The 27991-nt window shown below is 35.0% G+C and overlaps 1 protein-coding gene across 1 annotated transcript in view; it reads left to right on the forward strand.

The window, feature by feature from the left end:
* Positions 1–2214: 2214 nt before the first annotated feature.
* The window catches only part of CPS1 (carbamoyl-phosphate synthase 1), a 120929-nt gene continuing 95152 nt past the window's right edge, over positions 2215–27991 (forward strand). Inside the window, exons 1-5 of the mRNA XM_004601328.3 lie at positions 2215–2458; positions 20969–21078; positions 24580–24724; positions 25270–25359; positions 26829–26885. Coding sequence (XP_004601385.2) covers positions 2333–2458; positions 20969–21078; positions 24580–24724; positions 25270–25359; positions 26829–26885 — 528 coding nt within the window. The 5' untranslated portion in view covers positions 2215–2332. The remainder of the gene's footprint in view (positions 2459–20968; positions 21079–24579; positions 24725–25269; positions 25360–26828; positions 26886–27991) is intronic.

Raw genomic sequence — 27991 nt, forward strand, 5'->3', positions numbered from 1 at the left:
ATATGGTTGACTTAATTTCTTTTCTTTTGGGTCACACCCAGAGGTCCTCAGGATTTACTTCTGGCTCTTTGGTGGGCTTGGGTACCATATGGAACCCTAGGAATCAAACAAATATTGGCTGCATACAAGACAAGCACCTTACCCACTGTATTATTGTTCTGGCCTCCAAATTAATTTTTTAACTCTAACATTTTTTAATGAACATGTCAATTTTCAAATTAGGATAAGAATCTTATCTCAATATATTTTGAATATTGTTATTTAAATTAGAATATACAATTATGAATTATTATATATAACATATATAAGGAATGAGAGCAAAGCCTAATTGAAAATTGTACTAAATAGTATGTAGTTTCTTTTTCCTTAGTTCTCTAAATTGGGAGTTTTCCTTCTTCAGGCTTGTGTTCTTATAGTTGATTTTCCATTATCTTTCTTTCACACAATTTCACATTTGTTCAATGTATTTTCATAATTTCCTTGAATTTTATGGACTATGGCCTGTCATTTTAAAACATAGCAAAATATCTGTCTTCATTTTTCCACTCTATACATTGAATCTATGTTCTAGCGAATTGTTTTAGCACAAAAAAATTCTATGATTTTATGTGTCTATACTTATTTAATGCCATCATATCTACTTAGTATATTTTTTTGCATCTTTCACAAATATGAATCAGCATAATACTGTAAACTTTATTGCATACACAAAAGGCAGTTGATGGTTCCTTCTTTCTTCCATTCTTTCTTTCCTCTCTCTCTCTTCCAGCCCCCCTCCCTCCCTCTCATCCATCCTTCCTTCCTTCCTTCCTTCCTTCCTTCCTTCCTTCCTTCCTTCCTTCCTTCCTTCCTTCCTTCCTTCCTTCCTTCCTTCCTTCCTTCCCTCCCTCCCTCCCTCCCTCCCTCCCTCCCTCCCTCCCTCCCTCCCTCCCTCCTTCCTTCCTTCCTTCCTTCCTTCCTTCCTTCCTTCCTTCCTTCCTTCCTTCCTTCCTTCCTTCCTTCCTTCCTTCCTTCCTCCTTCTTTTGTTTCTTTTTTGACTGTATTTGTGCATGCTACTGAAATACCATTTATTTCATTAATTATCCATATAAGTTTGACTAAAACCAGTCTTTAGTGTCTTGTTCACCAGGAGCTATGATAGTTGTTTGACCTAGTGTATTTAATCACAAATATGTTAGCACAGAAGATTGAGTTTTGTCTTTATTCCTTAAAACAACAACAACAAAAACAACAAACTCCATCTTTAACCTTCTCCCTAATTTTAACGCTCTTTAAAGCTTCTCTATCAGAGAAGCTTACAGTCTCCATATCATTTTGTTTGACTCTTCCTGTTATGGACACCCATCGATGAAAGTCTGTTTCTTGCCTTCCTTTGAAAGAGTAGCAAAGATTAGTGTTTCCTGATCTACATAGACACATGACTTAAGTAAGTGCCTCCATCAACCAATGAGACCCTTTGGCTACCTGATTAAATATGGGATTGAAAGATTAAGTAAGTCAATTTCCAGTTAGATTGGAAAAAATGCTGGTTTTAAAAAATCATATATGTAACATTTTGATGACAAAAAAATCTTGTTTGAAGAGTACTTTTATTCAAATCTGCACTTGCCATTGTTTTATATATCTGCAAATTGGACACTCGAGAGGGTTATAGGAAGTTGTTTTGCTTCAGTTGTGGTTTAATATTAGTGATTTTTAGAAATATATTTGCACTACAGGCAATGCAATAATAAGAATATAATATACTACTTTATTAACTAAAATAGATAAGCTTACTCTCTGGAGAATAGTTCATCCTGATTTTGTTTTAAATGTCTTTTTCTACCAAGAAATGTTTTCCGGTTTCTTTGGGCTTCAGAAATGTCTTGCGGCAAGTGGATACCATATCCAACACAAGTAAAAACCTTTAATTTGCAGTGTTGTTGAATAGTTGTGACTCTGGGTTCGTGATATTCCTAAAATTGCCTGCTGTGTCTAGGTGACTCTATTCAGCTGCATAAGCAATTCCTTTGATGGATGACTGGTTTTCTACAACACTAGCATTATTTCAGTAGGAGCAGCTAGTGTTTGATGTGTTGCAATTTGTATTACATGTCCATGGAACATCTCCGGACATTACCTCTGGGAGGTGGGGTTAAGGGTAGGAGGAGCTGTGGCTGAAGGCTTTTAATGACACAATGAATGGAAATTCAAAGCTTGCTTCGCAGTCAGCCTCAAGCTTCTGACTGCACCCCCACACCTTTCTTTCTCATTTAATTAATTCTTCTGCTAAAATTCTCATAAATTATATATAATTGCATTTAATTTTAGTCACAAATCCACATCTTCAAAATGACGCGGATTTTGACAGCTTGCAAAGTGGTGAAGACCCTGAAGAACGGTTTTGGCTTAACCAATGTGACTGCAAACCATCAATGGAAATTTTCAAAACCTGGCATCAGGCTTCTTTCTGTCAAGGTAATATCCCCATATCCATCGTTTTGGTTAAAATTGTATGGGGTGTAGTCTAGTTGGAAACAAATGTTCCTTCCCAACAAATGCAGATCTGAGAGTCCCATTAGTAAGTGCCAATTTATTAATATTTGCTTTACTAGGGAACATACTGATTTAGCAATGATCTTTTTTTTTAATCTCTTCAAAATAAAATTACAGTAATTTTCATCCAAAAAAAGAAGAGTAACAATTCCTATGAACTTGTAAAATGTAGATGTTCTATTTAGAAAACAAATATTGAACAATCCACTAGGGCTTTGCCTGTGCCCAGACACTTCACAGTTTGGGCTCAAAAATGGAGTTGCTCATGTTAGTGTGAGCTAAATCACAATAGGTAGGTGTTGCATTCCATCCCATAATGGCTTGCTATCAAGCTTTCCTTTCAGAAATTAATTTTTTCCCTTCTTTCTCTTTCTTTCTTTTTTGAGAAATAGTTGGGAGGCAATTTCTCACAATATTTTGACTTTGCAGATCATCATACAGACAGTGTCTTTGCTTCTTAATTTTCCCTCCACTTGTAGAAGGTCAAATTTAGCATTGGTAGTCTGCAGATTAGGGCTGAAACCACTGGTAGCTGATAACTGAACTTGTAAGTGATCTAAAGTGGAGGAGCAGGCCCAGCAGGGGGCATTCCAAGGCAGTCTCCTGTCTTCTACCACTACACTATGAAAACAGGGAACTTTGGTTCTTTCCAATAACTTTACGAAGACATTTGTGACTGAAGAAGTCCAGAGATACGTCATGGAAAATTTTCCAGTGGAAAAATATATTTTGGTGAATATAAAATTTAAGTAGTCACAGTATCTTTGAACTTATTGCTTCAATTGTATTGAGAGCCAGAAAAACGGAATTTTCGAAAAAAGCTCAGGACCCAGAGATATGGTGCAGCAGCAGAACACATACTTATTATAGGGGAGGTACTAATTTGACTCTTTTATACCAAACAAAGCAAAACAAACAGAACTATATTGGTCAATGGAAGAAATACATTCTAATAATGCACTACTTGATCTTAGCATATTCACTGTATTAACTAAAAAACGAAACAAAACACCTTTAAATGGCTTCACAGTTCCTTGTGCTGAGGTTGTATAAGTGAGAACTCAATATAATTCCAGCCTTGAGTGACATGTGAAGAGATAAACAATGTTCATAGATTTTTTATTAGTTGTCTTCACTGATAGTAATGGGAAAAGAGTAAAAATGAAAGGAAAGGAAAAGAGGAATAGTGATGAGTGAAGAATGAGGTGTGTATATATGGGGAGAGAAGATGGAGAGAGAGAGAGAAAGAAAAAGAGAGAGGGAGAGAGAGAGAGTAGGGAAAAAGAAAGAACAAAATATCTCAGGGAAAATGTAAGAAATTATCATTTAAAATCAAGAAGCCCAGAAATATCCATTCTTCTAGAATTCCATTTATTTTAACATAAATTTCCTAAATCATCATCAAAGAAACAGTGATTAGATGTAAACGATGAAAGTGTGAAAGTGAATATGTAGTTTTGGTTTAGTGTTTATAACGTTTTAAAGATACTCAAATCATACATTGGAGAGAACAAATATAATGAAATTATTTTCAACCTACTTAGGTGTGTCATTGGAATATCTTTTTCTTCTCAGAAAAACAGATAGGTAGGGCTGGATGTATTGCCATCAGATACCAGAAACAGAAATGTAATGATTATTAACAATGTCATACAGGTGATTGGGAGTTAGTTTTCCATGATCATAAGGAGGGCTGTCTACAACCACAACTACAACCACAGAGAAGGGGTTAATTGGATGCACTACTGTGAAAATAGTTCTTCTAACTCCTGGTGGCAGATCTGTTTTAAGGGCCTGCCAAAGTTCATAGCTAAGAATGACAAATTTGTAGGCGGAATAAGCCATCATTTCATGGTGTTAAAGCCATTACTCATACTCAATCATTACTGGCCAGCATGTTGGAGGAATGCCAAACATGAAAAATAGAAGTTCTTGAACTTCAGTATAGTGAATTTAAATTCTGTGCAGCAGTCCAAGGGGACTTGTGTTATTATTCAGATATTTTGAAAACAGCTCTCTACCTACTTTTTTCTTGCCTTTATTATTTTTAAAAATCTCACCTTCATAGACAACATATCCTAATATACTTTTTGTCCATGGCGATCATATTTGAAAGAGTTGCAGTTATTATGATTTTGTTATATGAAGGCACAGGGAGCAGTTACTAAAAGTTGGTCATTTCCTAGCAGGTTATATAGAGTAAACAAATTGGGAAAAGTCTTGTGATCAGATCTGTAAGAATTGCCCTTGAGGTTTGTTGCCTTTTCTGTGTTTGGGGGTTATTTTTCCTTTTCTCTTGGCAATAGCCAGTGAGGCCAATAGTGAATTACTTGCTGGCCACAGTAATGATATCCTTGTACTTTTATTAAGCAAACCTCCCTTACCTATTTGCTAGTGGCTAATGTTTAGAGTGTTTATTGATTATAGATGTGGGTGCATTTTACTTATAGGGAAGAAGAAACATCATCAAGGTACATTACTTTTTTAAAAAAAAATTATTGAATCACCATGAGATAGTTGCAAGCTTCCATTTAAAGGAATTTTATATCAAGGATATATATATAAGCAACACCCATAACAAGTGGACATTTTAAAGACCATATTCTTTTATTTTATCTCTTTTTTTGTTTTCTTTTGTTTCGGGGCCCAATCCAACACTGCTCAGGACTTGCTCCTGGCTCTGTACTCAGTGATCACTCTTGGCAGCACTCAGAGGATCACATGGGGTACCGGGGACTGAACCAAGGTTCAGTGTGTGCAATGCAAGCAATCTACCTGTAGTACTATAGCTCCAGCCCCAGAGACCATATTTCTTTTAAATTAGTACTGAAAATGTTTAGTACTTATTTGCTTGCAATTATATAATGGAAAACATACTAGATGGTATTGGAATAAAAAATATCTGAATTCTAATTTCTCTCATTTATCTACTAATGATCAGAATTTGGTCAAGGAACATAATCTCTGTGTACCTAGATTTTATCATCTGTTGTGTGGAAGTAATTTTTGATTCACTCAAAGTCATGTTTGACCATCAAGTATCATCTGTCACTGTAGCACTGTCATCGATTTGGTTGAGTGGGCACCAGTAATATCTCCATTGTGAGACTTGTTGTTACTGGTTTTGGCATATCGAATACACCATGGGTAGCTTGCCAGGCTCTACTGTGCAGGATACTCTCGGTAGCTTGCTGGGCTTTCCGAGAGGGACAGAGGAATCGAACCCAGGTCTGCCACGTGCAAGGCAAACACCCTACCTGCTTTGCTATCGCTCCAGTCCATTGTCATGTACCATCTATACACTAAAATCAGATCCTAAAATAAAAAATTAGATACTTAAAATTTTTTCTCTTACATGTCAAAAAACTTAATGGAGATTTAGATCAGAGCTTTATGCTAGTAAAATAACCATTTATGGAAAACAGGATAAATTTACTTGAATATTTATATTGATAATCTTTTTACCTTTGCCTTAATAGTAAACTCATATCTTAGAAGACTGATTATTATAAATTAAAATCACGTAAATATTTTATTTTAAAAATATCACAAATTCAAGATGTGCATCTTAGCATCTTAATGGATTAATTGGCAAAAAATATGAAACTTATACCCTGGGAAGATATAGGAGAATATTAAGTGGAAATTAATGAACAATAAATAGTGGATATTTGCAAATTAAAATCTTCTTTTTATATGTCTCAGAAAACCACCAAAACTACATCATTTTATTTTTACTTGCAAATTATTTTGGAGACCAAATATAGAAAATTAAACCCCCCCAGTTTCCTATCAATAGAGTTAATTCTGTTCATTAAAATATTGTGTCCTATGCTACAATTAAGTCAGCAACCTGGCAACCCATGTGTCCTCTCTCGTTCTTAAGACATGAATAAGCCCTAGGAGTCATTAGTCCCTTTGAAAGCTTTTCATTTTGTAAGATACTATTTTCTGATTCTAACAGTGAAGTATCTACTTAGCTCCAACTTGAAGAGCTATTGTCATTTCCTCACAAACTGACAACCATAGAAACTCCTACAATTAGGATGATTTAGTTATATGTAATAGTTTTAAAGATATTCACAGGAAATAGAGTTTATCTTTGTTCATACTTGAGGTGAAAGTTGGAGTAAGGTTATCGCTTTTACAAGAACATTTCTGACATTTTTGCTGTATGAGAATAAGATTTAGGATGGAATTTTATCCATGAAAATCCATAATTTTAAAATATTAAATTATGTTCCAACCTCAAATGAGCAGTGCAGAATTAGAATTACAACCTGAGGTGGAAAATATTTCTTTACTTGGACACGACCTCTCCTTTGAGCATTTTTGTTCATGCAGTGCTCTTTGCATTTTTTCACCTTGAAAGGATACTCACTTGTTAACTACAATTCCTTGACATACTAATATATCCACCAAATCTTTGAAAAAAATTGTAGCAGATCACAGTATAGACTAGAGCAAGACACTTAGATGGAAAGAGCAGGTTTACACTGAAAAACTAAAGGTGCAGCATTGAGGGTGGCGTTCACACTAGTGGGCCTTTCTGCCCTTTTTTCAATGTTCTGTCCTAGTAACCTCACTCTCCTGTTATCAATCTAATTCTTAGTTAAGAATACTGGTTGGGGAAATAAATGTCCAAGAACTGGCATTTCCAGTTAGATACCAACTAGTCTTGTTATCATGATTCCAGTTCTTGGATGGCAACTCAAAGTTTTGTTTGCCCATGCTTAGTCTGACTTCTTGTAGATTAAAAAGTGAATTTCTGTCTAACTCTTGTGTAAATAAGAGCTTTTGTTTGCCATCACATTATTAGTAAGCATTCTTGCTTTTCTAATTTGTAACAAAAGTGGTGTTAGTATTGTAGTGTTTCCAAAATCTCTTAATCCTAAATCATGCTTAAGAGATCTCTTAAGCAAAGGTCATGCTTAAGATATGATCTTGCTCATTTTAAGTTTTAGGAGCCTGCTAGGGAAAACAGACTTCCCTTAACATGAACAGTTTGCTCAGAATCTTTACAAAGGCTGCAAGCTGAAGAAAGCTCCCTGGACCAGGCTCAAATTTAGTATTAGACTACTTAGTACTAGGGATCTCTGGCTGATCCTAGAATTTATCCAACTGGCTTGACATTAAGTCACAAAATATTCTCAAATCTCCTCTATTTATATTTATAAAAATACATGGCAGTATTTCCCCATTAACATCATATATTGATCTTTCACATTTCATAGGGAGATTATTGCTTACATGATACAGCCAAATATGAAGCTTTTTACAAATGGATTCTAGACTGACTGTATCATTAAGAATTTTATTGAGAGGGGCTGGAGTGATAGCACAGCGGGTAGGGCGTTTGCCTTGCATGCGACTGACCCGCGTTCGAATCCCAACATCCCATATGGTCCCCTGAGCACCGCCAGGAGTAATTCCTGAGTGTAGAACCAGGAGTAACCCCTGTCCATCACCGGGTGTGACCCAAAAAACGCAAAAAAAAAAAGAATTTTATTGAGAGGCCAGAGTGATAATACAGTGTGTAATGTGCTTATCTTGCAGGAGATTTGAGTCCTAGAACCCAGGTTTGAGCCATAGCACCATATATATTTGGTTCTCTGAACCCCAACAGTGTAATCCCTGAGTGCAGAGCAAGAAGTAGGTCCTGAGAAAGAAAAGAAAAAAAGAAAAGTAGATAAAATCCACAAAAAAGAATTTCAAGGAATAACTTTTTACTTTGATGTGTAACTAAATTTAAAGTCATTAATTCATTAACATAAAGTAAAAATTGGCTTGTAATTTTGGAAACCCCTCTCTGAGTCATAATTTCTGCTGTATAGCAGATGCTCATTAAGTACTTGTCAATAAACTTGTACTTTATTAACATGCCTTATGATAAAATTCTTCTTAATGCTTTATTTACTTGTAATGAGAAAATAAAATAAAATGACTTATGAATCTGATTCATGCATTCATAAATATCCAGAACATAGATGTATTTTTGTAAATTAACCTTGTGATTCCACTGCATGCCCCCCCAACATCGGCTTATGTTTAACCAAAAGAAGATGACTTAGCATTAATTTAGGATGTAGTGAAGCTAAATTGATTCTGCTGTACATCATGAGGTGTTAAGCATTTTAATTTCAGAGAAGTCTCATTAAAATCAGAGAAGTCATAACAAGTTATGCTGTAATTCTAAGTTTAAATATTCATATTTTGGTATTAAAACTCCAAGAATAAAAGATAAAATTCATTTTTTATATAAAGAACACTTCAGTATTTAAACTGTTTACCATACTAACTATGCAATAATAAACAGAAATAAATTCTGACTTTAAACTTCCTTATTTATCAAAGCTTTGTTTAGATTTATTTTATTTCTGAGGAGGATGGGTGCTAATGTGAAGTAATAGATACAAACATCAGGTATACCAGAAATCAAATATGTTATTTAGCTTTAGGCCTCAGTTAAAATGGAAATAAATACACGGGGCTTCTATTTTTTGTGATATGCAAATAATTTACATAGACAAATGATTTAAGAGCAATATAGTTCAATTCCCAGAGTAAATCATTTTCATTTCCAGCACTAGCTTTAGGGTATTATTATAGCTACCATGTTTTATATTCATATCTTTATGAAACTTATTGCTAAATTAGCTTGAGGGTTTAACATACAGAATATTTTACTGGTGAATTCTCATAACCTGGGGAAGAAACAATGTCATTTTTCCCATTTCACAGACATGTAAGTGTTGTAGTTATCACAAGGACACACAATATCTCTTTCACACACAAAGTGAAATACATAGGTAGCAAATCTGGCTACAAATTTAATTAGGCCCCAAAGAGCATATAAATCTTTTTTATTTGGCATTTTGTTACTGTGCTTATATGTTGAAGGCACCACTGTTTAATGTGGCTTCAGAATGCTCTAACTCCTGCTGTAATTTTGCTTACTCAAGAGCCCACTTATATACAGTTATCTCAGTATAAAATGGGTTACATTTTTCTGTCTCTTCCTTTTTCACCTTTTTGCTTGCATTTTGAAAACAAAATGTTTAAATCAAAGAGTCAGTAAGGTCTCTTATTGTATATAATGGCTAATAATTCTATAAGTAGGTTATTTCAGGGCCAAGGCTGTTTATGGTTGACATGTTTTTTCCACTTCAAGCTAAATATTGTCGTGTTTATTACAAAAAAGTTCTTTTTCAATTTGTTTCTTTTTCATATAATCTGGTGACTTCCATGTTTGCAGAAGTTTAATGTAGGTATTCACCCCATGCAATTTGAGATTGCAATGAAAGTTTCATTTTGCCTTGTTTCCAATACCTTGAACTAAAGCACCCAAAAGAAATTGATTAAGAGTATATAATCATATCCTCAAAATTAGTCCAGAATGGTTCTGAGTTGGGGCTTAAGAGATAGTACGGCTGGTTAGAGAGTATTTGACTTACACACAGCTGATGTGGGTTTGATCTTTGGTACTGCATATGGTCCTCCTAGCCTGCCAAGAGTGATCCTTGAGCATTGAACTAGGACTAATCACAACATACAAAGATTTATCAGTTTATCAAAAAAATTTGAGAAGCAATAGTAAAAAGTGAGTAAACATAAATGTTTATGATATAGAGAAAAGTAAAACTGTGAAATTAAAGGTTAAATATTGCAATTATAGGTGTTCCTAAGTTTTTGAAAGTTCAAAGTATAGCACCTTTTATGAAAGACTTGTATTAATATATGCCTTTGAAAATCAAGAGAGATATTATATTGAAGACTTTTGACTTTTACAAAGAAAACTAAAATTGGAAATAGCATTCACATTTACAAAGAAAACTAAAATTGGGAATAGCATTCAGTGGACATACTGAGCAGCCATTGGGCTCTCGTGGACTCCTTCACTTAACCACTTTCTACTGGCTCAGCACATACTTGCTTATATTCTCTGATATACATTCTTCGTCCCTCTTGGAGAGCCCAGCAAGCTACCGAGAGCATCCCGCCCACACAGAAGAACCTGGCAAGCTCCCCGTGGTGTATTCGATATGCCAAATACAGTAATAATTACAGGTCTCATTCCCCTGACCCTGAAAAAGCCTCCAATTATTGGGAATAACAACTAAGGAGAGGCTGCTAACATCTCAGGGCTAGGATGAATGGAGACATTACTGGTGCCTGCTCGAGAAAATCGATGAACAAAGGGATGACAGAGATACAGTGATACAGTGATCCTGATAATAATATAAAGTCAAAAGAAAAAACAAATTTTTACTACTTATTTTATAAGCTATTTGGACCCTGTAAAAAAGTCTAGCAGCTTAAAATAGTGGCTGAGAGGCACAACTCTACACAACTATAGTCTTAATAGTATTGAATCCAAAGCAACTCAAGGGATTAGAGTCAGTGTGAACCGTTCTCAGAACCAGCAGGTTGTCTCCAAATCCTTGGATATAATTAATGACTTGACATTTTACTCTGACAATTCATAGATTTACATATAGGTAATTCTTAATGGACCTGGGCATGTTATAGTTTACCCATGCTAGTTTTAAATTAATGTTCCAGTAAATAAATTTGAATAGAGTTTTTGATTAAATTGCTTTAAATTCCCTTTTAAAAAACTAGATAGTATAAATACACATATTTAGGGGACATAGAGGGGCAACATATACTCAGTTAAGTTCACATTTTCTACAAATTGACTTGATAGTTATAAGTAGGGTAAGGTTATGGCCAGTTTTGGATTCCTAATCATACTAAATTCAGAAACTGCTACCTCTCTATTTCTGGCGAAATCCAGTGATGGAATATGAGAATTTTGTTAATAAGATACATTAACCTTTAAACAATGAAGAGATTAAGGGTATACTAAGCCCTCAGTGGTAAAAAGCCTACATACCAATTTTGACCTCCCTCAAACTTAGCAATAGTCATCCTTTGATATCATCTGGAGTTTGCAATTAAGACCCCCAAGGATACAAAATGTGCAGATGCTTAATTTCCTTCTATCCAAACCTTCTGACTCATGGATACCACATCCTCAGATTTAACCAAGGGATGTTCAAGGTTAGTCATATATGTTACAACCCACTCTTGATTTTGATCTCCTTCCACACTTTGATATAAACTATAGCTATGCAAATATCTGTCTTTGATTTTGAGAAGGTAAATATTAGTAAGCAAAACATAAGCAAAGAGAAACCAGAAGTCAGTAAGTATTAAGGAATTGTTTTGTTTGGGGGCCACATTCTGCACTTAGGGGGTCACTCCTGGATGGCTCGGGTGACCACATGGGGAATTGAACATGGATGGACCATATAGAAGGCAAGCACCCTACTCACTGGCTATACTCTCTGTTTGCTCTCCCAACTATTTAAAAACCTCTTCTGTCAGCCTATGAATATATTCTAAGATCACAGTGTATTTAGTATTTCTGTACAATCACTGTGTGTGTGTGCACAGCAGTGTGCTACTTCTGTGGGCAGACAATGTTGGACTAGGTTTGGGATTTCTGTTCCAGTAGTTGCATTCTAATAGGATATGAGATTACTTAGGATATTAAAATACATGGTAACATGGACAGTGCACATTGAGTGCAGTCAAAGCACATAAAAATTGGTAGTCAGTTCTAAGTTGGAGTTATTTCTGAGAGCACATTGTGAGTGGGACTGGGAAGAATAGCCAGCATGTAAAGAGGCACATTTATGCACAATCATTGAAATCATTGATGGAGAGTCTTAGATAGACAAAGAATGGGGATAATTGAATGTTAATCAAAGAATTTAAGGATTAGTGTCCCCCAATAACTTTAATGAAGATAGATCCTTAACAGAAATGTAGAGGGTTAGCAGAATTAGGGAAAATTTATAGATGGGAGCTCATTACAAGGCAGGAGTATGTGATGATGTGGTTTTTCTCTTTGGTGGTGATACAATTTGAGGAAATGTCACATAAATTCTAGAAACAAATAATTGCTTGCTAGTATTAATAGTTTATTAATTATATGCATTACTTAAGAGGTGAAATTATTTTTTAAAATTTTATTTTATTATTGGTGAGACTACTTAACATGAAATATACCCTGCTAAAAAAGTTTTAATTTACAATATTGTCTTTTAATAGGCACTCTGCTATCTAGGTGAACTTCAGAATTTATTTATTTTGAACAGTTGGAACTACAGTTATAAGAAACTCTCCATTTAGCCACCCACCCCTAGACTCTGGAAACCCCGATTCTTTTCTCATTTTCTGTAAAATTGAATATTTTAGATACTTTCATGTTAGTGGAATCCTTCAGCATTTGTCCTTCTGTGTATGACAAGCTTATTTCACTTGAATAATGTCTTCAGGCTTCATACACATTGTTGCATATAGTAGCGTATTCTTAAGGCTTTATAAAATTTCATTATATGTATATGCCAGATTTCTTTTTTCTTTTTTTTTCGCTTTTTGGGTCACACCAAGCAATGCAAAGGGGTTACTCCTGACTCTGCACTCAGGAATTACTCCTGTCAGTGCTCAGGAGACCATATGGAATGCTGGGATTCGAACCCGGGTTGGCCTAGTACAAGACAAACACCCTACCTGCTGTGCTATTGCTCCAGCCCCTATGCCAAATTTCTTTATCCATTAATCTTTGATGGACATTTTGGTTCTTTCTACATATTATGAATGGGGCTACAGTGATCAATGCAGTGGTAATATCTCTTTCAGATAATTATTCTTTAGCAAAATATACAGGTATGGGATTTCTAAATCATATTGTTGATATGGATTGTAGTTCCAGTGTTATCATAGGTTTTGGAACATATGTATCATATTTTCAGTTACATTACTGTTCATAGTAGCTGCACTATTTTGCATAGTAGGTACACTCTTTTGCAATTGTTCATACAACAGTTGTATTATTTTAAACTGGATTCAAATTTATGTGAGAAATTTTTATTTAGATTAGGATCAGAGATGATACGAGGGGCAATAACAATAGTACAATAGGTAGGGTGATTTCCTTGCATGTGATCAGCCCAGGTTCAATCCCTGGCTTCTCATATGGTTCCCTCAATCCACCCCGAGTGATCCCTGAGTGTAGATCCAGAAGCAGTGCCAACTGTGACCCTCCCCAAAAGAGAAGTGATGTGAGCGTCAGTATTCCCAGGATATTTTAGGAAATTATATACCTTATTATTAGACTTAGTATCTCTGCATTTGAAGTAACTGTACCAGAAAAATATTGAATTCAGAGCCTATATTTTAGAAAACAACTTAACTGAATATAAGTTGAATTAGGAACGTCAAATGTAGCAAAAATATTCTATCAAATTATAAAATGGAAAAATAAAATTTCAATATTTTTTAAGGTAACAGCTAAGTGTAGAGATAAGAGTGTGAATGTTTATATTCTTTTCTGCTAGAGCTTTTCCTCTTTATTGAATTCATTATCAAATCATTTAGCAGTACTCTGCTAAACTCTTAGCAAATTATCTGACTAAAGTAATTTTAGCAAAGTGTGAATAAAGTTTAATTCTGATGTAATGACTTTAATAAGAAGGAATTACTGTACTCACTTAAGTTTTTACTTTGTGGAATGCAGAAGAGGAAATACTATTAGTAGATGTTCTTTATTTTCTTACCTAGTTTCCAGGGAATAAATCACGCAGAGTTAAATATAGCTATAAGTAACCCATTCCCTTTTACCTTTGTAAACAGATCCTTAGAGGAATAGTCAAAATATGACTGGGAGCAAAGCAGTAGTAGTCAAATTACAAGTGAGTCTTTATGCCTGTGAGAAGCAAAAGCATAATTATTCCATATCTTTGCCATGTGATCACCACCCTTCCTCGTTCATTCAGCCAATTTATTTTCTAGGCAGTTACTAATGGTAGGATTTTAGGAGTGATAATGAATTAAACAGCCTCAACCTTTATGTTTATCATCAAATGAGAAATACGCCATAGTATTCAAACATTGGACGTCTAAAGACCGAGTGGCCGCCCACCAACTAGATGGTCAGATTTCTTAGTCAAATCCCTGAATGAATGATTTGAGGCTCTTCCTGTTCCTGGAGAAAGCAGATATCATTGGGCTGCACTAGCACGTGACAAGGACAAATGGCGATGTTGCTGGCGCCTGCTCGAGCAAATCGAAGATCAACCGGATGACAAGTGATACAAGTGATTCAAACATTTAAGGCTCTAGAGATGTGCGTGGCTCCTATTAAATCTGTTGCGGAATAGGAGCTAGATTGCTAGGCAAATGGGCTTCTGAAAGTCCCATTGCCTGGATTGCATGTACTCTCTCAGAAGTGTAGTTATCTCACCTTGCGGAATAACTAATGAGACAATGTTCTTTGATTGGAGTCAGTTTTGAAGTGGACTGGTGCAGTTTTTCTCCATTCCAGTGTCCCTGAATCATCAACCTCTTTTTTCCCTTGTAAAGCAAGGTCTTTTCCAAAGACCCTAAAAACTGACGTCAGGGACCAAAATGTGAATACAGCGACACACAAAATGGCTTTCTTAGTCTTCCACTGAGTCATGGGCAGGTCACACCATATTAGACAGAAAATGCAGACTCTCTGTGATTTTTTTTTTCTGGTGGAGGAGATTAATTACATACTTAAATATAATTCAATAAATAAAAATGCCAGTTATTATTTAAGCAGAACAAGAACTATAAGAGCTTTTCATGGCTTATTTGGTTGATGTACAGGTAGGTAATCACACTTGGGTTATTAACAAGAGGTAGAATTTGGATGGGTGGAAGAAGAAGACAGAGCAGGAGTGAAGGTAAGAATTTAGGCATACCCAAGTGGTTATGTGCAGTGATTCTGCAAGACTTGTTTCATTTTAATTAGTGATGAAGAATTGTGTTTTTAAAAAAATGACTATTCAGTTAAAATTAAGTCACTAAGTGCATCCTGTCACATATGGAATGTAATTTACATGAAAAATTTCTAGAAATTTTCTGATCTCAAAGACATGAAATAAAGATCTGTAAGGTTGTATTATAAAAATGAGACAGTTTATCCCAGGAAAAGGGAAACTAGAAGAGGATAGCTCTCTTACTGTCTATATTTGCAAAGTGAAAAAATTTGCAAAGTGAATGAGACAGTATGTTAACCTAAATCAAATACTGGCAATGTCTTTCATATAAAATACCTATTGAGTTTATATAATCTTTTTGTTTTTACTGATCTGATGGTAGTTGTTTGAACTTTACACAATCTGTATTTGAACATTTGCATACAGTATATTCAATTTGTATCCTCTTGTGTAATCTGTTCGCCTTTCCCACTTAACCCCTTTCTCAGTGTCAGTTACCTATATTTCCCACTATAATCTGTTCATATTCTGAGACTACATTTAGGATGTAAAGGCACTGTTATTTAAAAATCTTAAAAATGCCACTCAAAGCAGGTGTTTGCTTATTATTTAAACTCTTACCTAGAAAAAAGGAAACACAGAATGTACAATACTCTTCAATATATTTTGGTTATTTTCTTCAGATACACTCATTATTCATCAGAAATATTAGGATGGCAGTCCATTCTATAGCACTCATACAGGAGTGAGCAAACAGACTTCCTACTCTGCCAAAACAAAGTTCCCACTGTAATGGGTTAAGATAGGTAGTGACTAAGACTCTGGGGACTATATTAGAGGACGATGAGTACTATTATGTAGCAGACAAGGAGAATAGATAAGGAGAATGAGTGCTGGGATTAAAGGGGGAATGCATACTATTATTTTAAATAAAGTATCAAGGGACATCTCATCACAATTATGAATGGCATTTGTCCAAAACTTGGTACTTAAAATTTGGACTTTAAAAATTTTGATGCTTATAATATTTTAACCTTTCATAACAAAATATGAATGGAAAGATATGGATTTTTCTATTAAAGAAATGTGTCCTTTGGGACTGGAGAAACAGAACAGTGTCTAGGATACTTGCTTTGAATGTGGCCAGTCCAGATTTCATCTCTGGCACCCCTTGTTGTCTCAGAGACCACCAGGAGTAATCTCTGGGTCCAAAGTCAGGAGTAAGTCTTGAGCACAGCTGGGTGTGACCTAAAAATCTTCCTTCCTTCCTTCCTTCCTTCCTTCCTTCCTTCCTTCCTTCCTTCCTTCCTTCCTTCCTTCCTTCCTTCCTTCCTTCCTTCCTTCCTTCCTTCCTTCCTTCCTTCCTTCCTTCCTTCCTTCCTTCCTTCCTTCTTCCCTTTCTCCCTCCCTCCCTCCCTCCCTCCCTCCCTCCCTCCCTTCCTTCCTCCCTCCCTCCCTCCCTCCCTCCCTCCCTCCCTTCCTTCCTTCCTTCCTTCCTTCCTTCCTTCCTTCCTTCCTTCCTTCCTTCCTTCCTTCCTTCCTTCCTTCCTTCCTTCCTTCCTTCCTTCCTTCCTTCCTTCCTTCCTTCCCTCCCTTCCCCCCTCCCTTCTATCCTCCTTTGTCAGGAGTGACCCCTAGTAACACCTACAGGGACCATTGTGTGGTGCTGGAGATTTGAAATAGAGCTGGTGGGATGCAAGGCAACTGCCTTAACCCCTGTCCTACCTCTCAGATCTCAGCTATATAATGATTAACTTTCCCTCTATTTTACCATTCATGCACACATGTAACACTTTTGCTAAGTCAAAAACTGAGAGCATTTACCTACCATATATTTACATGGCAAATTGATGAGCACTGGGATGACAGTGATACAGTGATACCTGATATTTGACACATGATACCAAGAAAATTGATGATGTAGTTTTGGCAGTTAGGCTATAGTATTGGTATACATATGTTTTTAATTAAACTCCTAGGGACTGTGTTGTCAAAGAAGTTTTTTTTTTATTTTGTAGAACTCAGTTTAAGATTCCCTTTCATTTCTTCTCTGATATTCAATGAGTATACATACTTCTCTTCATTAAAGCTTCCTTTGTGCTTTCATCATCCAAAGTTTCAAAGTGCCCTGGCAATTGACTTAAGTTATTGCTATTGTTATAGCCTAGACTATGGACCTTTTTCTATTTGAACTTAGGCTACTAAAATATCTTACAATGGTAGCAAGATGATTTCTTTTGGACTCATTGGAATGAAGTAGCATTTGGGGAACTGTTAGCTAAAAAACAGGATTCCAAATAGCTTTGTTCAAAGTTCTGCCATCAATTCACAAATAAATCAGTTGGCACTCATGATTTTAAACTCATTGGAGGCCAATGTAGTTAAGTGGAATATAAAGGGTACTATAGGCAATAAAGAGAAGACTTATAATAATATAATGTGTAGTGGGATTTAGAATACGAAGATCTATAAAAATCTGCCAAAAGAACAAAAATATAATTAAAGGAACAAAAAGGATATATTATACACAGTCTTAGGGACCAGTTCAGACAATAGTAAATGTCTTCTCAAATATAGCTTAAAAATAGAAAGCAAAGTAGGAAACTGGTCCCATGGAGAGAGGAACAAAAATACCAAATAGAATTGTAGGACTGTGCTAACAGAAGTAGGATTTACTTATGTTAATTTTTACCTTTCTTTAAAATAATTAGTGCTTAATCAATGAATCAATCTGAAGTTCTTTTATGAGAAGACAGTAAAGAAAAATAATAAATAAATAAATACTAATAATGTTACAGATAAACTGGTATATAAAAAAGAGCTGGAAAATTCATTTTTATCCAACTGTTCTAGCTAAGTGCAGTTATTTTAGGTTCTAGTTGAAGTTTTATATTATTTAACTTAATAATATAGAACTATTTTGTGAAAGCCTAAAGATTACATACTAGTTCTTTCAGAACAGAAAATAATGCTTCAATTAGGAAAGGATTGTTTTCACAACAAATTTTCATTTTGGTCATATGTATTCACCAAGGAAAACAAATCAACATTAACTAGAGAATTTTCCCTTCAAAACATACTTCTACTTAGAGCTATCACCATAGAGGGTTGAATAGCTTGTAGTAGTAATTGGAAATACACTGAAAATTATTACTTTTACTTTCTAAAATTGTGAACTTGTGCCTTTAATTTTAAGCAAATACAAGTGACAAAATAAAATATAGAGCGAGAATATCATGTTATTTTAAAAATGACATACAATGGTGAATTCTTTAATACATAAACAAAATTTGGAATTTATCTGTTGTTGATCTATGCCAGGGAACTCTCTTTATCACTCAGATAAATTTAATTATTTATTGCTGCTCTCTTTGCAATGAGAAATTTGAAAAGTTTAGTGGCAGTAATAAACCATGAGTATTTAAAGAAAAAGTCTCAATGCTCAGATCTTAAGAACTGGTTACTTGGGTATAGATAAAACAAATTATTACTTCAAAGATAATTTGATTTGGCAAAGAAAACAAAAAGTTATTTTTCTCTCTCTGCCCATGTACACACACTCACATGCATAAAATGTATTTAATAATACGTGTCCAATTTCTTAAGAAATGTAAACTTGTAATCCATTGTCCATAGGTACACTGCCTCTATGATTAAAAATAATAATTTTACTTGTCAAGAAGAATATTTCAAGCACATCAATTTTAATTAGAATTTCTAAATATTTTTTTTTGTGTAGGTATAGCTTAATATGTATGCATATTCAGATACAACATATCTGTTAAAGATAACACTACATAATCAAAATCAATCGTATATATGTGTATACACACATACATATGTGTGTAAATATATGTATATATATACTTATATATACATAGTTTGTTTATAAACTTCTACAAATTCTCAGGACTTACTCCTGCTTACTCCTAAATCTGTGTTTTGGGATCACTCTGGAGGTCATCCCTTGGAGACACCTTATGGGATTCAGGGAATCTAACATTGGAGCCCAGGTCAGCTGACTGAGTGTTACCTCCTGTGCTAGCTAGGTCTCTAACCCCCTGGGCACTATATTTCTACAGAGAGGATTGTTAGACTGAAATAATGAGATTTTTCTTTTCTAGCACTTGAAAACTAGAGGCTTTTATAAAAGGAATATGGAAAAGATACAAATTTTTTAAATTAAATTTTTATTGCATACCAAGATGTGTACATGTTTGTGGTGAGATTAGAGCTAGGTATATCAGGATCCAAATGGTCAATTCTAAAACATAAGGGAAGGGAATTGGAGAATTAGCATGTTTTGATTTTTTTGCTCTTATTGAAGTGTTCTGGAGATTGGGGCCTGAGTCTAGGATCTCACAATGAAAGATATGTTCTCTACCAGTTGAGCCATTACTCTGGCCTTGTGTCTGCATTTAAGTGTTATGGAGAGAATATAACAAAGATTACCCTTACTTCAGTATTTTCATCTCATGGCCAAAATTTTGCATCTGTAATCCTTAACCATTCCTTTGTCTCTGAATATTTTGAAGTTAGTTTCAGATACCACATTGTTTTATCCTCAAGTATTTTAGTGTAGTCTTTAAAAATATAAGTATTCTTAATATATAATCACAATATAGAATTTAAATCTAAAAAGTAGTGTACCGAATCAAATATCAATATACTATCAACATTTTAATTAAACCATACTTCAATAATTTTATCCTATAGAGTTTCCTATATAGTCTAGATTTTGCACTTCCAAGGTATCATGTAGCACATTTTTATCTTCCTTGAATTTTCTAGAAATTGAGATTTAGATAGAAATTATTTCAGTCGTAGATACTAGAGTATTTAAGAGTTGATGATGCCTGCCTGCTAGATAAGTTTGTCTATTATTTTTTCTTAGCCAAAGACTTTAAAGAAGTTTGTTCACAAATAAGTATGGCAAAGTAATCAAATTTAAAATGCTTGTCATTGAAAGAGAACCAGAGATGGATATGTTAGCTTTAACATAAAGAAAAATACAATATTTCAGATGTTCCATAGTGTTTGCTCTTGTATGAGTTTTAAGTGACAGAGTTTCAGATTCTTCATGACCATAAAGCTGGTGAGAAGCGGGCAGCCCTTGGGACAATTCCATCAAATGCAAGAGCTCTGTGGAACAGTTTGATAGATAACCTTGAAGATTCCTTCTAGCTTGAAACCTCAAAGTAATGATGAGCTTTATGGTACAATTCACAATGATTTTGCAAACTCATGAACTTTCCTTAAAGCTATACTTGAGCAAAGCTAGGGAATATTAACAAAGAAAAAATAGACATATAAGATTTCAGTTAAATTGAAGTATTTCTGGATTGTCAATAACTCTTCCAGTAGACTCAGAATAGACAGTGTATCAACATACTTCTGTGTTGTCACTTAAACCAAACAAAATGAAACAGCTTCCCTTGACAAGTATTGTATGTAGGAAGCCAAGTGACAGTAAAACATTTCCAAATCTAGAGAGTCAATTTTCATCAAGTATATAACGCATTTAGTTAATAAGTTTTTGTATAGTATCTTTGAAATTTTCCCAAGTAGCGGTGTTTCACATTTTGTATTCTGTTGATTCATGAATCTTTTTCCTTAGGCACAGACAGCACACATTGTCCTGGAAGATGGAACTAAGATGAAAGGGTATTCCTTTGGCCATCCATCCTCTGTTGCTGGTGAAGTGGTATTTAATACTGGCTTGGGAGGGTGAGTAATGTCTCTGTTCCAAGGTTTTATGCTTTCTTTATGTAGATGGGTAACTGGACGATATTATTCATGGCAGGAAGTTCAAATCACTATGTCTCAATAAGTCTAGACAGTGTCTTTTCTACTGCAAGCCATTCACGACGAGTCTTAAGACATAAACTCCTCCCTCCTGTAAATGAAAGAGTACGTGGACACTACTGTCCCCTGGATTTTTTTAAAAAAGAAAACCATTAGTTTTAGAAGCTTTTATTATAAGGGCACAGGTTATATGAGATTATTAAATGCTCTATGCAATGGAAGGCATGGATCTGATTAAGGTGAAAATTTTACAGGCAATATGGGTAGCACACTTTAGGCATTGTGATGGTAATAAATCAGCTTTGGATGTACACTATGAATGACAACAGGGAGCTAATAACATCTTGACGTTTTATGTATCTTTGCAGTCTAATATGGACAAGAGTTATTTTTTTGTTTTAAAGTATTCTATGAGAGAACAGGTATATGCATCTGATAGTCAAAATTTTTTTCAGTGGATACCCAACTTTGTAACTAAGATCTGTTCCTAGATGTCTGTAGAGTCTAATGATTTGTGCTGAAGTCAGATCGTTGTTTTTATCTTGTTAACAAACGTCTGCTCGTCTGGAAACTGGGACTCTGAAGTTTGGGTTTCAGTTCTAAAAATAACTGATAAAGTGAGATGGAGATGATGAATTAGATTTTGTGAATCTTAATTTTGATACACGTAGAGTAAGGGAAGTAAATTATTTAAAAGAAGTTTCTATGAATGAATTAATAGAATGAATTTCTATAAAATATTTGATGCATTCTTTAGGGCAATTTAGTTAGTCTTTTCAAAACAGATATTCAGTTTGATATTGAAGGTATTGTTGAGGATATTAATTGACAAAGTTTTCATATATTATCAATGTAAATTTTTATCTAAATTCTCAGCTCTCTGTTGAAATGAAGAATATTAGATGGTTTTTAAAAGAGTTCCACTGGCAGGAACATTAAATTACAGTGTATAAACCTATTTGCAAAGTTTTGCTTCACCAGGCAATTATTTAAGCTTTTCGACAGCACTAATTACTAGCTGTGTTAATATACCTGCCAGCAAACAACTGTTTAATATAGATCAGAATGATGGAGGGCACTAGAGTTTTCCTCTCAGTGATAGATTACAGGTAATAAATCTTGTCACATCACAAAAGTCAAACAGGACCTGATGGATTAATTTACTTCCAACACTGAAGTTCTCTACGACAAGCTGTATTTATTCATTTACTGGTGAGAGTATTGTAAGCATATGTTTAAAGAGAATGACCACTTCTTTTGTGGAGAGGAGGAAGGGAAATAAAATTAGATTAATTATAGTTTTTTTTGGGTCTATTGTCGGAAAAGGTATTCATTAATTACATTAGACCACGGACTCAATTTTCCATTGAGAAAAAAATGCTTCCATTCATTGCATTACTCACTAAGTAGATAAAAATTAGAAAGGTTATTTTGCTTTTTATCTTTAGGAAATACATGTACTTTGTGTGTGAGTCTTGGTTAAAAATGATCAGTTCCTGACAGGTGAGAGGCACCTGAGAAATTAGCTGATGGAGGAGTGGATAAATATTACAGGACTCTTGTCACCTTAGGGGTTGCTGAGCTGAAGACTAAGTGTTCCATTGACAAAGGTAGTTCTGAGAAGGGTTAGTCTGAATAGCTTTGAAGAATTTATGTTGACTACTGCCTGAACTGAACTTTACTGACTTCAAGGTTGTCGATTTTGTCCCCTCAGTACCTGAATTCACTTTCACTAGTAGTCCACAAGAAATATTTGGTTGAACTATTCTTTCTGAGGGTGAAAATTAAAGAAAGGGATAGCAAAACTCAAATGCAAAGTATTTCAATATATAGAATAGCAGCAGGTAGTTCCTCTGTGGGATAATTTTTTCTTACAATTAAGAACGAGATTTCTATATATATAATAGTATAATCTAAATATGTATCAGTATACATACATATATACACATAAACCATACACACATATATGTATATTTAGAATATATGTATTCTAAAGCTTTCCTGTAGAACTCCCTAATTTCATTAGCATTTATTAGAATCTTTTCATGTGAGAGTCAGAAATAATTCAGGTTAATTTTTGTGGAGTTGATGTTTATCTAATTTCATATTAACTATCATATATAAGTATATATAATTTTTTTTTGCGTCACACCCGGTGATGCACAGGGGTTGCTCCTGGTTCTACACTCAGGAATTACTCCTGGCGCTGCTCAGGGGACCATATGGGATGCTGGGATTCGAACCCGGGTCGGCCGCGTGCAAGGCAAACGCCCTACCCGCTGTGCTATTGCTCCAGCCCCAATAAGTATATATAATTTTAATATAAAACAAAAATGACATAAACTTTACCAGGTAGTTCTTTCAATAGAAATTAATGTATTTAAATCTTTAATGAACTTTAATAAACATGTACTTACACAGCTACTACTGTGATAATGTTACTATTTAGTATTCTATTTATATTTATAAACTTATATATGGCTATGCTTATATACAAATTTTTCAGTTAGATTCACTCATGTCTGATATGCTAGGATATGATGAGAATATCTGCAATTAGTTTTTGACATTTACCATTTTATATAAAGGATAAAAAGGAACAGTCGGATGAAGAGATAAATAGAGAGAGGTAGGGAACAGAATCAAGAGCGGTAACTTTTCTTTTTCCAAGAAATTGGGGTGGCCCACAGTCCCAGCATGTGGGTATAGTTGCCAGCCCTCAAAGTCTTCTGAAAACTTTCAATAAAGCAACATAGGGCAGGGATGTGACTCATGGTGGAGCATATACCTAGCAGGTGTGAGGTCCTGGCTTCAATCCTGGCACCATGTGGCCACAGGGCGTTACTGAGCACCACAGCAGCCACAAGAACAATGATAGCAGCAGCGACAACACAACAAAAAAGCCGTAGTAAAATTTAAGATTCTATGAATATATGGAGAAAAGTCTAAGTATTTAACATACTGAGAGAATTAAAATTATATATAAGAATATGCCTTTGTACTGAAGAGTCCGTTTATATGCCTTTGTACTTAAGAATCATGCAAATTATTCAGTGGTTTGTGGCTGGAGCCATAGTATAGTAGGTTAGGGCATGTGCCTTGCATGTGGCCAATCTGGATTCAATCCCCAATGCCACATATGGTCCTGGGAGGCCAGCCAGGAGTGATCCTTGAGTGCAGAGCCAGGAGTAGGGTAGGGGTCCAAACAAAAAACAAAGTTATTCAAAGAGCAAATGTCCATGTGCTATTTAAAAGTTTTGTATTTTTGCTAAAATCTAGACACAGTTTATAGAATTTTAGTCTCAGTTTCTCTTGTTTTCAAGAGTTCAAGAAGTAAAGCCTCTGCATTGATTATATATTCTAAGCCATCTTATATCTGTTTTGTTGTTGTTGTTGTTGACAATGTTTGGCTTATTTACCCAGGTACCCAGAAGCGATAACTGACCCTGCCTACAAGGGACAGATTCTCACCATGGCCAATCCTATTATTGGAAATGGCGGAGGCCCTGACACTACAGCCCGGGATGAATTTGGACTGAACAAAAACATGGAGTCTGATGGAATTAAGGTGGTATCACTGTTATTTAAAAAAGTTGGTTTGTGGGTGTAGAATGGATTTGCTTTATAGAAACTAGGATAGATAGTATTGGGGGATGGATGTTGGGGGGTTCAGTACTGTATCCTAGGTGTCCAAGAACAATTTTCAATGGGACACTATTTTGAGTTTAATTACTCAGGGACTTCGGGATTTGTTCTTAATGCATGAGAATTTTGACTTAATTTCCATCTAATGCAGAATTGTTGATGAATACTTGGATATTTATATTGAAATCTACCACTTTAATTTTAGGCATTTTCTAACCACTCTTTTTTGAATCACTCAAACCGATTAGTTTAGCTCTGTTTCTTTTGCTTTGGCTTTGGGGCCACACCTGGCAGCGCTCAGGGTTTATTCTTGACTGCACTCAGGGATCAATCCTGGAAGTGCCAAGAAGACCATATGGGATATTGGGATTACATCAGGGTCGGTCGGGTTGCAAGACTAGTGCCCTACGTGCTGTACTGTCTCTTCCGCCCTGATTATCCTCTTTAAACCACTGCTCATGTTTCTAGGTTGCTGGTTTGCTGGTGCTGAATTATAGTACTGACTATAACCACTGGGGGGCCACCAAGAGCCTGGGACAGTGGCTACAGGAAGAAAAGGTAAGATACAAGCTGGGGTCTCCTTAGTTCTGTGATACCTTTGATGGATCTGTGGGAAGTTTGAAAGGGGTATGCCACTGAAATGGACAGAGCAGGTGAAGCAGATCGCTTTCATTTTGGAGAGCAACTTCTTCTGTTATTTTGTGCTCTACAGCCTAGACTCTTCTAAACACTGAAGGCTACATAATTCTTTTTCTATTAGGTGGCCCTCATCTATATATACATGCTTTTATTTTTTAAATTTTTAAATTTTTATTTTTTTGCTTTTTGGGTCACACCCGGCGATGCACAGGGCTTACTCCTGGCTCTGCACTCAGGAATTATCCCTGGCGGTGCTCAGGGGACCATATGGGATGCTGGGAATCGAACCTGGGTCGGCCTCGTGCAAGGCAAACGCCCTACCCGCTGTGCTATCACTCCAGCCCCATATATATACTTTTAATCACCAGAAAATGCAACTTAATCTCCTTCTTCTATTTTATACAGAATCCTGGACTGTAGTAACAGTTCCACCTTTGATGATCTGTATGAAAGCGTTCATATCATACTTTCCTCAGTTTAATGCTTTTGAGTATAAACAGATTTCCCTTCAGTGTTTGGGGGCTTAAATATAATTATATTTATGTTTATATTAAATATAATTATGCATAATATCAGTTGAATTAACGAAAAGTTATATACTCTATGATATACTTTTCACTATTTCATTTTCTAATCGTGTGCCCCTGGATGGAGCTACTTTTCTTATTAGATATTTTTCAAACCATGGTTTGAATTTTATTCTCTAATCATAGACTCAAAGGGTAGAAAAGGATCCAGCTGTTCATTTTTTCAATGTTTGGTGAGGAAAAACGCGTTTCTCAGACATTATTCAGAGTGCTGGTGGAAGAAAAGAAACTATGATTTATTTTCCTGAATTTTTAAATCATTATTTGTTCTTTAATTTGTGAGTCCACTTCTCTCTCTATTCATCCTAGTTAAATTAAAAACCATTAATGACGGTGCTACCTGGTTTACTTAATAGGTTGGCAAATTTTATTAATGCTTGACAAGTTAGCAAAGGTCTTCAAAAAATGTGTCAAGTGCCTGCTATGTGCCAAGAATATTTGGCTCATTGTTAAATGGCTTATGAAATTTGCAAATTCTCTATCTATGTAGTTAGTTATTTAGTTATATACCTGTTATTTAGCATTTGAGTTAAAAGCTTCAAAAGTGTAGCTAAAGATTGATGTTCTGAATTTCTCATTTTTTATTCTGAAGAAGGGTCCAGGTATTAAGAGTCTTGTGCCCAAGTGGAACAGCAAATTACCGTGCTCTGACAACACAGTCACCCTGGGTCAGAGGAAAGAAGGGCTGAGGAAATTATTTACTGCTCAAGAAGATAGATGATACTAAGTTTGTAACTTGAAAACAATATGCTGGATCTAATTTCCTCCAATTTTGCTGTCACTACAAATTTTTTTTTATAGGTTCCTGCAATTTATGGTGTGGATACAAGAATGCTGACTAAAATCATAAGGGATAAGGTATGGTCATCATTGTATAGCAAAATCTAGGTTTTTATTTTTTTGCACTTTTTTTGCAGTACTCAAGGAATATATTAGTATGCAAAAAAAACAAGTCTAGGAATTTTCTGTCATTTGGGTTTTCTCTCTCTTTTATTATTTCTGATATAATTTTAAAGACAAACACTTGTGAGGTTTGTTTCTTAGTGGATAAGGGAATACATTCACTTGACAATTCATTGAGTGTCCACTGTTTTCTATCTCAAAGTCAAGATATTTATAATTAAGCTCATGTGACAGAATTATTAAAACAAACTAGAGAAGGCTACTGATATTTATGAATTTTATCAATTTGGTGGAGGGGTATTCATACTCGGTGAAGAGATTGATATTGGATAATTGTACACTTGAAACTCAATCATGAATAACTTTTTAACTCATGGTCATTCAATAATTTTTTAAAATAAAATTTTGTCAAAATCTAATATATATATATTCTCTTAAAGGAGTTTTCCATGTGCCAAGTGAGCCCTGCCTACCTTACATCAATTATATAGTCTTTTTTGGAACTATTCCAGTGACCAAGGTGATAAAACATATCAGCTGAAACATCTGACCGATCCTCTGAGAATATCTTCTCACCATCTGCTTCTTATTATAAGAGATGGACACATTTTTTAAAAAAAGAATTCTAATTGAAAGCTTCATATCCTAGACCAGAAAGAAACTTGACCATACAAATGTTAACTAAATTTCCCCAAAGCTACTAATGTTTTCTCATTGAATTATGTTAAAGAAGGAAAAATGATATAACTTTAAACTAAAAATCTAGTTAAGAAGAAAATAAGTTATAGATTCTTGTTAGATTACATATGACATAGGAGCTCTTTATTTTTCCATTTTATTTCATTATTTTTTTTTCTTATTGAATCATTGTGAAATACAATTACAAAGCTTTCTCGATCAGGTTTCAATCATACAGTGTTCCAACACCTATCCCTTCACCAGTGTACATTTCCCACCACCAATATCCCCTGTATCCTTCCTGCCACCCCGCCCCCTAGTTCTACCCTGCTTCTGTGGAAGGCACTTTTCTTCTCTCTCTCTCTCTCTCTCTCTCTCTCTCT

The sequence above is a fragment of the Sorex araneus genome, chromosome X (genome assembly GCF_027595985.1).
Source record: "Sorex araneus isolate mSorAra2 chromosome X, mSorAra2.pri, whole genome shotgun sequence".
NCBI classification, from domain to species: Eukaryota; Metazoa; Chordata; class Mammalia; order Eulipotyphla; family Soricidae; genus Sorex; species Sorex araneus.